This window comes from Cenococcum geophilum, assembly GCF_001692895.1.
Source record: "Cenococcum geophilum 1.58 unplaced genomic scaffold K441scaffold_31, whole genome shotgun sequence".
NCBI classification, from domain to species: Eukaryota; Fungi; Ascomycota; class Dothideomycetes; order Gloniales; family Gloniaceae; genus Cenococcum; species Cenococcum geophilum.
Window position 1 is genome coordinate 31,022 of NW_027137589.1, and position 15,259 is coordinate 46,280.

At 47.5% G+C, this 15,259-nt stretch overlaps 5 protein-coding genes across 5 annotated transcripts; 2 read left to right on the forward strand and 3 right to left on the reverse strand.

Moving 5' to 3' along the window:
• Nucleotides 1-4,847: 4,847 nt before the first annotated feature.
• Nucleotides 4,848-5,418, reverse strand: K441DRAFT_569634 (uncharacterized protein; the record flags this gene model as incomplete). Its single annotated transcript, XM_067643873.1, has 2 exons — nt 4,848-4,919; nt 4,975-5,418. The coding sequence occupies 2 exons, from the start codon at nt 5,416-5,418 to the stop codon at nt 4,848-4,850; spliced, it is 516 nt and encodes a 171-aa protein (XP_067502045.1).
• Nucleotides 5,419-6,074: 656 nt separating this feature from the next.
• K441DRAFT_614118 (uncharacterized protein) lies at nt 6,075-7,979 on the reverse strand (the record flags this gene model as incomplete). Its single annotated transcript, XM_067645668.1, has 4 exons — nt 6,075-7,479; nt 7,533-7,719; nt 7,783-7,899; nt 7,956-7,979. The coding sequence occupies 4 exons, from the start codon at nt 7,977-7,979 to the stop codon at nt 6,284-6,286; spliced, it is 1,524 nt and encodes a 507-aa protein (XP_067502046.1). The 3' UTR covers nt 6,075-6,283.
• Nucleotides 7,980-8,280: 301 nt separating this feature from the next.
• Nucleotides 8,281-9,117, forward strand: K441DRAFT_569996 (UBC-like protein; the record flags this gene model as incomplete). Its single annotated transcript, XM_067643889.1, has 1 exon — nt 8,281-9,117. One exon carries the CDS (start codon nt 8,281-8,283, stop codon nt 9,115-9,117), a length of 837 nt encoding a protein of 278 aa, XP_067502047.1.
• Nucleotides 9,118-9,743: 626 nt separating this feature from the next.
• Nucleotides 9,744-9,935, reverse strand: K441DRAFT_569452 (uncharacterized protein; the record flags this gene model as incomplete). Its single annotated transcript, XM_067643864.1, has 1 exon — nt 9,744-9,935. The coding sequence occupies one exon, from the start codon at nt 9,933-9,935 to the stop codon at nt 9,744-9,746; it is 192 nt and encodes a 63-aa protein (XP_067502048.1).
• Nucleotides 9,936-13,121: 3,186 nt separating this feature from the next.
• On the forward strand, nt 13,122-15,208 carry K441DRAFT_662619 (general substrate transporter). Its single transcript, XM_067649070.1, has 6 exons — nt 13,122-13,188; nt 13,254-13,398; nt 13,447-13,611; nt 13,664-13,861; nt 13,915-14,135; nt 14,185-15,208. Exons 1-6 carry the CDS (start codon nt 13,140-13,142, stop codon nt 14,898-14,900), a joined length of 1,494 nt encoding a protein of 497 aa, XP_067502049.1. The 5' UTR covers nt 13,122-13,139; the 3' UTR covers nt 14,901-15,208.
• Nucleotides 15,209-15,259: the final 51 nt, after the last annotated feature.

The window sequence follows — 15,259 nt, forward strand, 5'->3', positions numbered from 1 at the left end:
TAAGGGACATTTAAGACTGTACTAAAAGTAGAAGTAGGTAATGAGCAGATCCTTTTACTAAAATAGGTCTTTAAATATAAGCTTAACAGCGATGGTTACCTATAAAAGCTTAAAGCTAGACTATGCGTCCGCGGAGACTTGCAGATTACCGAAGAAGAGACCTATGCAGTAACCCTAGTGTCACAGTACGTGCGGACTGTCAAGGTACAAGGTACGAGGTGACTGTATATCATTGACAAACGATGTCGTGTGAGGATCTATGTAGGAGGTGAGGTAGTATATATACACGTCGCTTAGGGGTCAGGTCCGTGCTCGTGTTATAACAACACTGAATCATAACAACATGTTAGGTCAGTGCCGTAACAGTACATCCCTCCCAACAAGGCGAGCTCCTGTGAGCCAAGTAACGGCAGTAAAAACATGGAAGTAAAAAAATAAACCACATATCCTCATCCTTTTAGTCCTCAAAGGTTCTCGTCCTTCCAGTCCTTAAATGTCCTCGTCCTTACAGTCCTTAGACCCTTCTACCTATATCCCTACTACATCGCTCTCCGCTAGTGCTCGTCTTAAGCACTAAATAAAGCCGAAGGCGAAAGGGTAAAACGGGGGAGACGAAAAAAAATGTAACCGCGGGGCGTATTGCGGATATTGACTCTCGAAAGGCTCGAAGTTGCGGAGATCGAGGTTAAGTCGTAGACTTGAAAGGCTCGGGGGTTACGGAGATTGAGGTTATTGCGTAGACTCGAAAGGCTTGGGGTGCGGAGATCAAGGTATAGATTCAACAGGCTCGGAGTACGGAGATCGAGGTTAAGACGTAGATTCTTGTCGTGGTAAACTTAAAGTATATTGTTGTCGAAGACGAAGACGGAGACGGAGACGAGATCGTAATCTATAGTCTTACACTGTAATTAAGACACGAGGACATAGCCCGTAGGGTGTCTCCCTGCAGCCGGCTTTAGAAACTTAGGACGTAAAGCAGAAGCATAGCTAGATACGGAGACTCGGAGACTAAGAAGAGGAACCATAGCCCGCAGGGTGTCTCCCTGCTGCCGGCCTAGGAAACTTAGAGACTAAGAAGAGAAACTATAGCCCGTAGGGTGTCTCCCTACTGCCAGCTTAGAAACTTGGGTGGACGGAGAGATCGGCTTAGGTACTCAAATAGATTCAACAGAGATTTTACTAGGTCGCATTAACGTGGAATGGGGGTAAGAATCCCGCCCAGGGTAGGGTTATAGCTTTAGAACGTAGCTTTGGAACGGTGGAAACAAAGCCCTACCGGGGGCGTAAGGTATGACACGATATACTGTCACAGTACGTGCGGACTGTCAAGGTACGAGGTACGAGGTGACTGTATATTATTGACAAACGATGTCGTGTAAGGATCTATGTAGGAGGTGAGGTGGTATATATACACGTCGCTTAGGGGTCAGGTCCGTGCTCCTGTCATGACAACACTGAATCATAACAACGTGTCAGGTCAGTGCCGTAACACCTAGCTGCTCGAATATTCCGTGCTTTTATGGCTATAGCAGCCGCATTTGACCTGGAAATTTAATAGTATAACGCTGTAAACGCATTTACAAACGCTAAGCTTAGTAAACTAATCTACTGCTACTACCTAGAAGGATTTAATTAAAACAGATATGTCCTAAAGCTACTTATAGCGCTATATAGATTAAAAATCTCACCACTACTTTGGTATAAAGAGCTTACTAATACACTAGCTAAATTCGGATTAGCACTAGTACCAGGCACTAACTGCCTATTTACCGACGGACGACTTATTGTCTTTTAGTGATCTACTTAGAGCGGGGTCTATTTGGAGCTTTAATGTGGATTCGGCTTTGATATGGATTTAGATTGGGCCTTCTGGTTAGTGGATTAGAGTGGATCTACGGTTAATTTAACTCTTAGAGCTCTAGATCTATACCCAATTTAAACTACGGCTAAGGAGGAATAGAGCGCTAAGGGGTTAGTGTAAAAGAAGAAGCTAATCAGTAAGTCTCTTAACTTTACTACTAACTTACTATCTAATAAGTAGTGTATTAGCTATAGAATCTAAAACACCTGGCTGCTATTACTTCTGCTGTTACGGTTCTGCATCTACACTTACTATTATAGTGTTGTATTTAACTTTCCTACCTCTGTAATAAAACGATTTCTCTTAGTACGCCCGCCTCTATATTACCCTTACCCCAAAATTAATTAATTTAAAAGCTGACGATATAAAGGAGGTAGTTAAGTTTAAGCTGTAGGGTAAGAACTATATTTAATATAACGCCTTAATAAAGAAACTAAAGTATATAAAGCAACGCATGTTACCTGTTACTCTCGCTTATAAATAGATATTATTAAGGCCAACGAGTGCCTCCGCTATTAGTATGGGCCTCTGTATAAGGGCACGTTTAATAATATATATTGGAGTTATAGAGGGAGGAGCCTACACAAATAGTATTACTAAAGGAGGCCTTAAAGGCTCGAGTTGCCGCGTATAAGGAAGCTATAGTAGCAAATACAGTAGCAGAGGCACCTCTAGGGGAGCTAGGCAGGCTAGGTAAGCCAGTAGCTATAGAGCCAGATAATAATAAGAGTAAGAGCTATAATAAGGGCGCATATACTGCCTTTAAGGAGGCGATTAAGGTAGAAGATTACGAAGCTTCTTATATAGAGGCTTTGTAATTTAGGGTTAATTTAGTATATTCTTCTTTCCTTAACTTTTCCTTACCTTCTGCTACGACTTACTATTTATAGTATATATTTAATCTAGAGTTATATTAGAGTCCTAGAGCTCTACCGCCTCCTTAGCGTATAGAGTGGATTTAACCCCTAAATTTACTCCAGTCTAGTCTAATAAGATTACTGTTGTCTTCTTCTATGTAGATAATATTGCCGTCTTATTTGCTAAGAAGGGCCTTTTAAGACTTAAAGAATTTGAAGTAAAATTGCTGTACCGATACGAGATCCGTGTACTAAGAGACCTATAGTAGTTCCTAGGAATTTGAATTAAACGAGATTGACCAAGTTAAAAGCTCTGGCTCTACTAAGATTCCTATATCAAAAGGATTGCCAATTAATTTAATATTCAACTAGGAAGATTTCCTAAATCTCCACTACCTGCTGAACTGATTCCGTTTGACCAGTAGACGAACCCTTAAAGAACACTAGCCTATTAGTAATGGGTTGGTTCTCTTACACACCTAGCCGTATTTAGAAGACCTAATATTACTAAGACGCATTCTAAGCTAGCCAAATTCCTTACTAATCTAAATTAAGAACACCTTAACGCAGTAAACTAAGCTATTGCTTACTGTCTTAGAACAAAATCTACAGCTATTAAATACTTTGGCGAAGTATTTAGAGCCCACGTCTACTTTAGAAATCCTAAAGAAGAAGATGTCACCTTTTACGGAGCATCTAACGCAGCATTTGCGGACCATATAGAAACTAGACGGAGCTCTTAAGGATATCTATTTATCCTATTTAGAGGCCTAATTAATTAGAAAGCAACCCTATAGTAATCTATTATATGCTCGACTACTAAAGCAGAGCTTTTCTCCCTATCTACTACTGCCGTTAAAATTATCTGGTGGTAATAATTTTTTAAGGCAATAGGCTTTAATTTAGAACGCGATTTTACTGTGCTCTGCGACAATATATAGACCATATAACTTCTAAGACAGGGTACACCAAAGCTTGACACCAAGCTTCGATATATCAACGTCCATCAGCACTAGCTAAAACAGGAAGTCCAAGATAAAAAGATTAACGTCCAATGGGTCCCTATAGACAAGATGCCTACCGACGGCCTTACTAAGATCCTACCTCATTAAAAGCATAAAGCTTAGATAAAGCAATTAAATTTAGTGGATATTCGACATCAGATTAATTAATTCCATTCGCAATATCCGCAATATTTATAATATTTATAATATCCGTCACAGTTACCCTATCCGTTTACTACTCTCAAATTGTATCTAAATTTCCTATTTTGGTAAAGCTTCTGCCTTTATATTATGTTCTACAGCTTTAACTACATCGTTAAATCTAGGGGGGTGTGTAACCGACTACCGACACTATGCTAAGACACAAGATCACCGCTTGGAAGGCTCCAAGACAGCGTTAACGTCACCCTATATATTAATTGCAGATCACTGTTCCCATTTTAGTTACCTATTACCCCATCATGTCTTATTACCTCCACGTTCTTCGTGTATATATAGAGGTTTTAGAGCTACATTCACAATCAAGTCGTTCATTCAATTCTTCGCACTGCAAAGTTTACATAAGGCCTAGGAATATTAGGGACTAGTTTGGGGAACCGTAATAAAATAGAGTGGTAATGACCGCTCGGCTAAGTGCCCGCTAAGCAGAACTCTTAACATCTTCTTACCTTTCTAAGTAATACCAATTTTGGGCCCTTCTTCTAGTATGCTAATTATCGCTTGTTAGTATCAGCCATCCTTGGAATTTGGTCAACTTTACAGAACAGTTGGTGTTTGAAAGTTCATCAACGGGATACACTGTTGCATTTCGGTCTTAAACATGTACAGGAGTTTAGACCCTAGAGCTTTCACCCTCATGTATGAGTTACACAACATTTCGCTGCCTCCGGTTGAATTTACAGATTAGGAAGACCGCTCTGTAAATATATTTCGGTTTAATGGAGTTTTTTAAGCCTTTAGCACTTACAAATATGTATTATACACGAGAATTTAGCTGTTGGCCTTTTCGGGTTCCTGAGCACGCAAGTGCTTGACCTGCTGTGCTATTAATGTCCCTATAATCTATTGCCTGCGCCGCTTTCGCGCACATGCTATCTCCGCTCCCCGTTGCCATATCCATCATCCCTAATACGGCGCCGCCGTCACTGCATGCACATAGGTCGCATTGCAACTGGCATCCGTGCCCATCCACTCAAGCTGCACCGACAATTAGCACATCTGACCTAGCAAACCCGCCAAGCAAACCACTCACCACTTCCTGTTCCAGCTCGCCCACGCAAATCGTCCAGCCATCCGTCGTCCCGTTCACGGAGAGCAAATACCCGCCGCTGAGCGCCAGGCTGCCTGCCGGCTGCGGCGCCGCGAGGAACTGCAGCTCCTGCCCGGCTACTACGGCCGTAGAGTTGTATTCGTAGACACCGATGCCGTGCGGGCCTGACGTGATCGTGTGCAGTGTGCCGTCTGTTAGCGTGAAGTTGGGCAAGCTGCCGTAGCCTGGGCCGGTCAGGCGTATTGCAAGCGCTGGGCGGTAGTACGGGTCGAAGAGTGAGGTGGCGGAGACGGCGCGTAGGAGTGAGGAATTTGTTGTTGGAGTGGATTGTTCGGTTGTGACGAGGTAGAAGGTGGAGGGTGTGTAGGGGTATGAAGTGGCGAGGGCGAGAAGGGTGGAGAGGAGTATGAGAAGCGTATTAAGCATTGTGATGATGAGTCCGTGAAATTGGCTTTGAAGTAAGTGGTGAATGAAGTGAGGTTGGGAGAGAAAATTGTGGTTTTAGAGGATGCAGAAGATATTTATTATTTCAGGTACCACAGATGACAGGCAAGGAAACACCGGTACCTTGTGTGGCCCATTGCATCACCGGGCCCATAAATTTACCTCGTCGGGCCTTATTGGCAGTGGTAATCCATGGCCCTGCACGAACTTTAGAAGGAGCCATCCAATGCGAGCGCTCGTTTGTAGTGGTAGGCTCAGATCGACAGGAGTTTGGAAAACGGCTCAGGTGCGGCTGTAGGGATTGCTCCCTGTACCGAAATCAGTGTGTCCATGACACAGTTCACCAATCATATCCTGGGTTGTTCACAATAGATTGGCTGCACTGCTATACCCTTGTACGGTGCGGCAAAGTGCGGCTATGATGCCGTGTAGCGTTATTTCTATTTTAGGGACTGTCGTTGCATGCGTCACTCGCCCGTTTACTTCTTCACACGGGTGACATGTTCTACGAGCAGTCGTTTGTAGCCAGCTCTGTTGTTACTATATCCGCATCTGAGAGTTCAGCTTAGCTTACAATCTTGTGGCCGCCTCAATTGCAATGCGCTCATTATACAGAAGGATCTCCTATGTCATCCGAGGAATTTGCCATTGTAATGTCAACTTTATTCGGTATTACACGCCGATGCGTGTTAAGGACGTAAGCAGAGGCTTTACGCAGTATTTGGAGATATCTATACAGGTCGAGGTCGGAAGGAGCGAAACACATACAGAATCTCGATGTATAATCTTCAACTACGACGCAGAAAAGCTGCGAGTTAAAGGGGAGTACAATGGTATTTTACAATGTCTACAGAAACTCTACGCCCACTCCGAAAGACAAGCCTTTCCTTCCTGCTTCTGCGTCTCTTCGGACCAATGGAAGAGAAAAGTTGATCTCAAACCGCGCGACGGGGTGTGCGTAAACCACGCCAAAACCTGCCGCACAGGATGGCAGACCGTCCTTGAGCGCTGCTATTGTCCTCCTCATGTTGCTTAAAACGGCAGCACTGTCAATCATGCCTTCCTTTAGTTTGCCTTTCAGGGCGAGTAGCCTTCCACCATTGATAAAAGCCTGCAATCGGAGGGGGGTGTCTGCGCCGACTCTTGGAATGGGGAATAGAAGGCTTGCCCCGCCGGCAGCATATACATCGCCGCCAACAGCATCCGGGCCGTCGTGAGGACCAAGGCCAGACAGTCGGAAACCACGGACGTCGGTTGGTCCACCTAGCTGAAATCGATCATTTATTCGGGACTGCACTAGCTTATCGCCGCCACTAAGAGTAAGAGGGTATAGCATGCCACCGCGAAGACCAGCCGTGAAAGTAATGCCGCTGCTACCAAGAGGGACAGCAGCTTGTGTCTCGCCTTCCAATTTCCCGAAGCTAACATCTCCTTTCAGCGGTCCAAATCCAGCAATCTCAGCCACAGTTTTCATGAGATAACCTCGACTTGGCATAAGAGGGTAATCACGGCGGTCGTTGATCCAAGTGTGGGTAAGACTGGACTTGAAGCTGTCACCAGCGTCACCCCGAACAGTTGGGGATGCATTTTCCGCCAGGCCAGTAACCTGTCGCCAAATTCCCGAATATCCGACTTCATGTCTATGGCCACCTTTAGTCAGATATTTCAACCTGGTAGTTCCGCTTTTGAGGATCTCCTCGTGGCTTGCCCAGCTCTTCAGCGTTGAGCTTGCCTGACCGTTTACTTCGAACCGAAAGTCTGGGTTGCTAAGAACGGGAGCGTCAAAACCAACGGAATAGGCAGACCGTGTCCGGGTTCCCAGAGATCCATGTGCATTCAAAGACTCAGCCCCACCGAACAAATTGCGAAGTTGCAGGTTGACGAACGCATTGCCCTCCGAATGACCGACTTCTGTGCCAGTTTTGATTGTGTACCGTGATCGTTCTCGGGCAGACAAATAGACAGCAATATCTGTAGGCGTGGTGGATGGGTCTGTAGGATCCGGTTTATCTATGAAGATGGAAATTGGTGACTTGAAGATATCTGCGCCATTGATAAGCTTGTGATCATCCACAGCAATACCAACTAGCCCTTACCAAATTTGTTTAGTTGGCTGGTAGCAGTCGAGACATCCGACAGAGCTTCGGCAAGAGTGTAGGGCCCATCGCGATTGACACTTAATAAAGGTTGGAATATTCGCTCAAGGAATTCTCTCCGGGTATGCGTGGCATAGAGTACACGAATCGATGATATAGTTACGGGTAAGGTTGCATTGTCATCAATCTGGAGGTTATTTTAGTAAAGCGGAGCTCCACGGTAATAGCGCATCGAAGCGTTCTTTCGCACCAGCTCTACCAGTCTCTCCTGTGCTTTCTGATACTGCGCTTGGACTTTGGCGCTCACATCCTGTTGTCGCTTTTCCTGCTCGGCCGGCTCGATCTTCTGCTTCAGCTTTTCGAAGATCTGCGGGAAAGTCAATCAGCATAGCCGTGAGAATGTTCAGACAGGCATATACATACATCGTCTTCTAAAGGTGAAGCCATTGAGTCAGGGCGTGCGTCGTTTCAAGAAAAGAAAGCTCCATGAGACCGAAAGCGAGGTCCGGAGTCACGTGTGATGATTGCACTGCCAAGATTGATGGGCGATCTACCCAGGGTTGACGGAACCCTTTTCATATTCCCCATCACTTGCTTCAACTTCCCCACGGCGACGATTTACTATTTAATCTCTATTAGCAAAGAAAGTCACCACCAAACTTTTATTCACATAAAGTACTGCCATATATATTCATCAACTTACTTCCTCACCTTCCCTCACCTCGCGCATACCCTGCTACCATTCATCATGGCTACCTCCGCAGCGACCAAGCGCCTCACAAAGGAATACCAAACCATCTCAAAAAGCCCACCGCCCTACATCATCGCACATCCGTCGGAAAAGAACATACTCGAATGGCATTACATTCTGACCGGCCCACCTGAAACGCCGTACGAAGGGGGACAATACTGGGGTACGCTGATGTTCCCGCCGGACTACCCGTTTGCACCGCCAGCGATTCGCATGCACACACCCAGTGGACGCTTCCAGCCCTCAACGCGTCTCTGCCTCAGCATCAGCGACTTCCATCCCAAATCGTTCAATCCAGCGTGGGAAGTCTCGACAATCCTGACGGGCCTGCTGAGTTTCATGACGTCCGAGGAGATGACGACAGGCAGCGTGCGGGCGTCGGACCACGAGCGAAAACTCTTCGCGGCACGAACACGTTGGTGGAACTCCACGGGCGGCGGAACAAGCGGCCGCACCATCCCCGGCGTCAATGGCTCGAACAGCAGGGGCGTGGGCGCTATCAAAGCGGGTGACGGCGGTGTCAAGTTCAGGAAAGAATGGCCTGAGTTGGACGAGGAGAACTGGAAGATCATGAGGGAAAAGCGGATCGACCCTACTACTGGGCAGACTGTCCCTGAGAACTCAGCACACTCCTGCTCGCCAGAGGCCGCGGCGCTGAGGAGACGGCCGGGAGGGAGTGCAACTGGAGTGGGAGTGGTGGTTCAGGGCGGGCAGGTAGCACGGGATGCTGGGCAGGGCTGGCTGAGCAGGCATAAGTGGCGGCTTGTGGTGGGCGTCTTCTTTGGATACATTCTCGTCGCCCGGTTACTGGGAGAAGGCACTTCGTCACACTGAGCCGGGATATCACTCTAATACTTTGCGTGTCTCTGGAGTTCAAGGCATTGGACGAGTTAGCGTTAAAGCGGCGTTAGGCTTTGGGTGGTCCTTCCTCTGCATATGTGTGCCAACGAAGCACCCAGCACTTGCTCATTGTAAACGCCGCCCCATAGAGGAATAAAAGACTCGGTACGAGGATTCCAATACTAAGAGCCCCCAAGATCTGCTCCTAAGAATTGACTATGCGAGAACATCTATCGTCCCATGTCTATGATTTGGAAGCTATCATGCTTCTCCTGTGCAACGGAACACCTTGTATGCCACAATCCTGCTTTTCTCCCACCCATCAGTTTTCATACAACGCTCTTATGATTATCTCAAAGCACACGTCTTAAGATCTCTCATTTATTCAAGGCTTCTCTCAAACCCTCCATTGATAGCCCATCCAAGATTTCACTGTCCTCTTTCATCAATGCTTCCCCTAAAATGAGACCGGTCTACAAAATCTTCACAACAAGCTAGCCGCGTCCCGTTCATCCAATTGCAAATCCATACCTCTTACCAGACGCCCATGCAATACGATCGATGTCTTCAACTCTTTTGAACAATTGAAATCTAATACGATGCAAAGGCCGAACCCCTCTTCACCACGCCATCTGGAACATCCTAAACCAGAACGTCTCGCTGTCAATGAGCCACGGTGCCATAGACTCAATCACCTGCTCCGGGCTCATCGGATGGGCGGTATGATCGAGGAACCCGATTGCAATGACGATAACATCTGCAGTGCCAAGAACGGTGCGGACGAAGTTGCAGCTCGTGATGCCGTGGGGCATGATTCCGCGTCGAGGCGATCCAGCTGGTCTTGATGGGCAGACCTCGGCGTCAGCTTTCGTTTTTGATATCGGCTTTAGCTCAGCGTTGCGGTATTCGGTTTGCGGGGACAAGTAGCTGCGAGTACCGTAGTACCGCGATACGGAGGCGTGGTAGCACTACTCCGTTGGTGGTGTCAGGAGCCCGAATTAGGCGGAAAGCTCAGAAATGAACTGATGGGGCTGCTCTAAAAAGCAGGGCTGCGTCTGGAGATCGGGTCTCGGGGTGAGACGGGAGAAAGTTGGAGAGATGGAGACCATGGTCGTTCAGCTGCGGGTGTCAGCAGGCCTCCTTGCATGGGGCTTATAAGTGCCCAGCCACGAGCGAATGGGATTCTGCTTGATGAGGTAAGCTCATATTGATACTTTTAAAGGAGTGCCTACTCCTTTAACCAAGGTTCGGCTTTGTGATGGCGCCCCAAAAAGTGATGGGTGTTGCCATTGGTGCTGGATCAGATGGTTGGTGATGCTTCGTCCTGGTATGCAAGTGTTTCTTGCATCAGGGTTGGCTCGCTTGGTCGAGCGAACAGCGAATCAACTTGCGTATTAGGAGAAAGAGTGATTCCATGGTCCACTTTATCGAAATTGGGGCCTTGGCTATTTTTGAAGAGGCAATTCGAGAGTTAGTGGCGACGAGATAGGAGCTCGGCGTCGTATTAGCTTGGGCTTGATAGCGCGAAAATCCTTTGTTGAATATCTTTGAAGAACATCTGACGAGATATAGAGGTAGCTCTATGGAACGCCTCGTTTCTGTTTGTATCGAAGGATTTTAGTTCCTGCTAGGGATAGGGTCCGCCCTCGTGAAGTATACTGCAATACACAGAGCTCACAGCTTCTGGCATCATCCTCAACACTTACATTTTCATCGAGAACATTTTTCATGTGGACCAACTATGCCCCCTTATGTATCTACTCCTGTGTGACAAATTATATCAGCTGTGGTGAGATACCGTCAGCATGGAACAGATAAGCGTGCAGAATGTTGTACATCGAGCTAGTGAAGGCTTAGTTGAGCATAAACATACTTTGTAATCTAAATTGCGATTACTCTTTCTCTGATTCAGAGCGGTTGAATACAATACTTTATTAACTTGACCACTACAGTCTAGAACCGGAGGAACCGGAGAATCAACACCCCCGTATAGCTCATGCACAGTGTACAAAGTCCTCAGCCGCGCGTCATAATAACAGTTAATCGAGGCACAAAAATCAGGTGCATCCCTGAGGTTTTGAGTTCGAAGACTTCTGTATATTAGTTTGTATTTGTCTGTTCCCTTTGCACTTGGACATTGCTCTCTTTTAGAAACAGAATTTTGAGAGGAGCAAACTAGACCCTTGCGATTTGTGGATGGTCTTGCGCTTGGGTTATTTGATGATGCGTAGCGTCGCAAGCACCAATAGGAATGTGTGGCCGACCATCCCTCCAAATTCACAATGCAACCTACCCTTCAAGGTAAGTAGGAAATCTGTATGGGAAAAAGCAACTTAACATTGGATTTTCTCGTACAAAGAGATATGCAAAAAATTAATTTACAGTAGAAGAAATGCCCTATCCTGTATGCTAGAGCAAAAGATGAAAGCCGCCGAGACCTAGGCATAATAGTTTTCTTCCGCCTAATATATTGAAATAAAAAATACTTCAATCTTTGGCTCAAGTAGATCAGATGTTCGTGTGATGTAGTGAGTTCGAAAACTTCGAGGATGGAACGCATGGCGGTCCCGTGAGCAAGTTAGACCCAATGGGACGTACACAAACAAAGGCTCTGGAATCCGACCAGGTGCAAATCCTTCATGAGTGGCGGGCTTGTTCCCATGAACCATGGATCGTGCTTGTTGCAACGCTGTCTTAGTGTCCCGTACGCCCGGTTTCCTGGAGTGAGATCGAGTTGTATTTTCACGTGCTTCAAGTACGCGACGGGACCTTTCTTCCCCAGAACAACGAGAGCGATGCGCCTGCCTCGTTTTGTGCTAAGCTGGGAGCCGGGTCAGTCGACAGAGAAATGCTATTCTCGTCCGCGAGGAGGGGCAGGGCAAGGTTGACTGAGGTTGAGTGTGCCACTAATAACGGGGCTGAGAAGATCTTTGAATGCCTGAAAGCCCAGCGCCACCAAAGCTTGCTAAAAGCCCGCTTGACTCGTCTCGTACTCGTTTCGTGATAGCGGGCCGCTTTGGGTGCGCTTGTGCGGTTGCATGTGGCGTCCTAGCTTCATCTACACTTGGACCACTTCAACGTCCAACATCAGACTGGGGTTTGAGGTTGCACGACAAACCCACGCCAAGTGGCCTATCGGCGGCGTTGTCATGCAAGTAGGGCCCCTCGAGCGGGGGTCTTTGACTTTCGAGCTCGAGACTTCCACGAGCTGAGGGACGGAGGTCGCTAAGAGAAAACCCGAGCTGTTGACTAACACCAAAAACGGACCGAAATGGAACCAGAGACTCTTTGCATCCCCGCTTCGATTCGTGCAGTGACTCGGCTACTTGGCGATGTCGACCTTGGTACTCGATCCGGAGTCGGCATACGGGGGAGCTCCGGGGTACTTTTTGCCAGGTGGTCCGATTCAACTCGAGACTACTATCAATAACCTGCTGTCCGTGAACCTCATTCTCGCTGAACTCCTGCCGGTCAGCGGTATTGGGTCCATGTAGCAGTTGCACAAGCATACCAGCAAGCACACTTGAGCACTGCAGGAAGGTGTTGAAAGATCCTGGATTATGTTTCTTTCAGCCATTGGAAGGTGATGCTGCAAACTAATTTCTGATCCTTGTGTACCCCAGGATATGCTCAATCTGGCCAACTCCCCCATGTTCTGGGGTTGGCTCTAGCAGGGGTTCTTGCTCTGTGCGTTCCGGAGGGTGGACTGAAAGGTGAATGGTGAATGGTGAATAGTGAAAGCTTGGTGTTGGGGGCCACGTGTGGATAAAACCAGGCCGCTCCCTCTTCTTCTACTTCTTCTTCTCTTTTGACTAACTACGTCGTTTACTATCAAGCTACTTTTGGCCCCCATTGTGGTCAAATCTCACTCTTCAAGATGGTGTGGCAGACGTATAATGTCTATGCAATCTGCAGCTTCGCCGCCATTGGTAGGCTTCACTGAATTGCCGTCGGCGGTTTCATCTTCCATTAACATTCTCATAGGCGGTGGTTTGTTCGGTTTCGATATTTCTTCTATGAGTGGTGTCCTGGGCACGGAGGCTTATCAGAATTATTTTGGCCACCGTAAGTAAATATCTCAGTCACCGTATATTCTATCGCTTGCTGCGCGTGAAGCTAAACCACTTCAGCCGCGAGCTATCGCCAAGGAGGCATTACCTGCTCTATGCCTGCTGGTTCTCTTGTCGGTGCTCTAGCTTCTTCCTACATCGCCGACAGACTGTCCAGAAAGACAGCAATTCAAATTGCCTCAGTCATCTGGATCATTGGCTCAATGTGGGTAGCTTTAGACTCCTCATGAAACCGCCGCTAACCTATTGGAAGCCTGCAAGCTGCCTCAAACGGAGTTGCTTTGCTCTGTGTCGGCCGTGTCGTCGCTGGTTTCTGTGTCGGCATTGCATCGTCAATTGTCCCAGTCTATCAAGCAGAGATTGCCCCGAAAGAAATCCGTGGGCGTGTTGTGTCTCTCCAGCAATGGGCAATCACATGGTATGGAAATTCTCATTTTAATATCACTTAACGTGCAACTAACTGTGATTAGGGGAATTCTAATCCAATACTTCATTCAGTACGGCGCTTCTTTCGTCGATGGTGGTGCGAAAAATCCCAATCAAGGGACTGCAGCTTTCAGAATTCCATGGGGTATCCAAATGATTCCTGCTTTCATCCTTTTGGTTGGCATGTTCTTCCTGCCCAGATCTCCGCGTTGGCTCGCTAGCAAGGATCACTGGGAGGAGGCGTAAGTGATCTATCTGTGTCTAATGAACCCAACAAAACTGAGATATATTCCAGCATTCAGGTTCTTGGCCACCTTCACGGCGGTGGCGATATTAACCATCCGAAGGTCCTTGCCGAATACCAAGAAATCGAGGAAGCCCTTCGCTTCGAACGTGAGGAGGCTGTGAGCAGCTACAGGGCTCTTGTTGAGCCTCGCATGCTGAAGCGTGTTGTTCTTGGCATGTCAATCCAGATGTGGTCTCAACTTTGCGGGATGAACATCATGATGTACTACAGTATGGACCCTAATTCTTCCGATCACGAGTATATACTAATTTCCTCTAGTCGTCTATATCATGAAAGGTGCTGGTATTGGCAATGAGCTCCTCACATCCTCCATCCAATATATCATCAACGTCGCCTTAACGCTCCCGGCAATCCTCTTCCTTGACAAGTGGGGTCGTCGTCCCTCCATGCTCCTTGGCTCTTTCGGCATGATGTCCTTTTTGCTCATCTCTGGCGGCCTCCAAGCCGGCTACGGCATGCCTAACCCCGACAAGACCGATAAGTCCATCTCATGGGTTGTGAGGGATCACCAGAGTGTTTCCAAAGGCATAGTAGCCTGCTCATACCTCTTCGTCGCCACGTTCGCCACCACCTGGGGCCCGACATCCTGGACCTACCCATCTGAAATCTTCCCCTCCAAGATCCGCGCCAAGGCCGTGTCGCTCGCGACCGCGTCCAACTGGACCTGGAACTGCGCCCTCGCCTTCGCCGTGCCCCCGCTCCTCTGGAGCATCAACTGGAAGATGTACATGATCTTCGCCGCCTTCAACGGAGCCGCGTTCATCCACATGTTCCTGACCGCACCCGAGACCAAGGGTAAGACGCTTGAGGAAATGGATGACGTCTTTGACTCCGGCAGGCCGGCTTGGGAGGCCGCGCCGAAGGGATCGAGACTGGATGAGCTGCAGGCAGATATTGAGAAGGGCAATCTCAAGATCAGCCATCCATTGCAGCAGCGCTCGGTTCCGAGTGAGACGGTTGAGCCGAAGATTTAGGCAGGTAGGAAATTGCCTAGTACGTGGGCAATGGCGGAGATATGAGCAAAGCGAGTTAGCTAGGTTGGGGATGAGCGGAGTTGGTCATAAATTTGCATGTCTCTCGTTACCGTCGGAGGGGCGGAACACAATTGCTAGTCCAGATGGCGTGGACGGTATTTGCCTTCTCTAACTACTATAGGGCAATAATGGGAAAAATCACTTGCGCATAACAACAATACTTGTAATTTGAGCATGGCGTATGCCATTAATCCATTGCGATATGATACTTCACATTCGATGTTGGATTCTGCAGGATTGCGGTTCCACGAAATGCAAAGACCACAAATGGTCTCTTGGAGCAAAACACGCAAGCACAA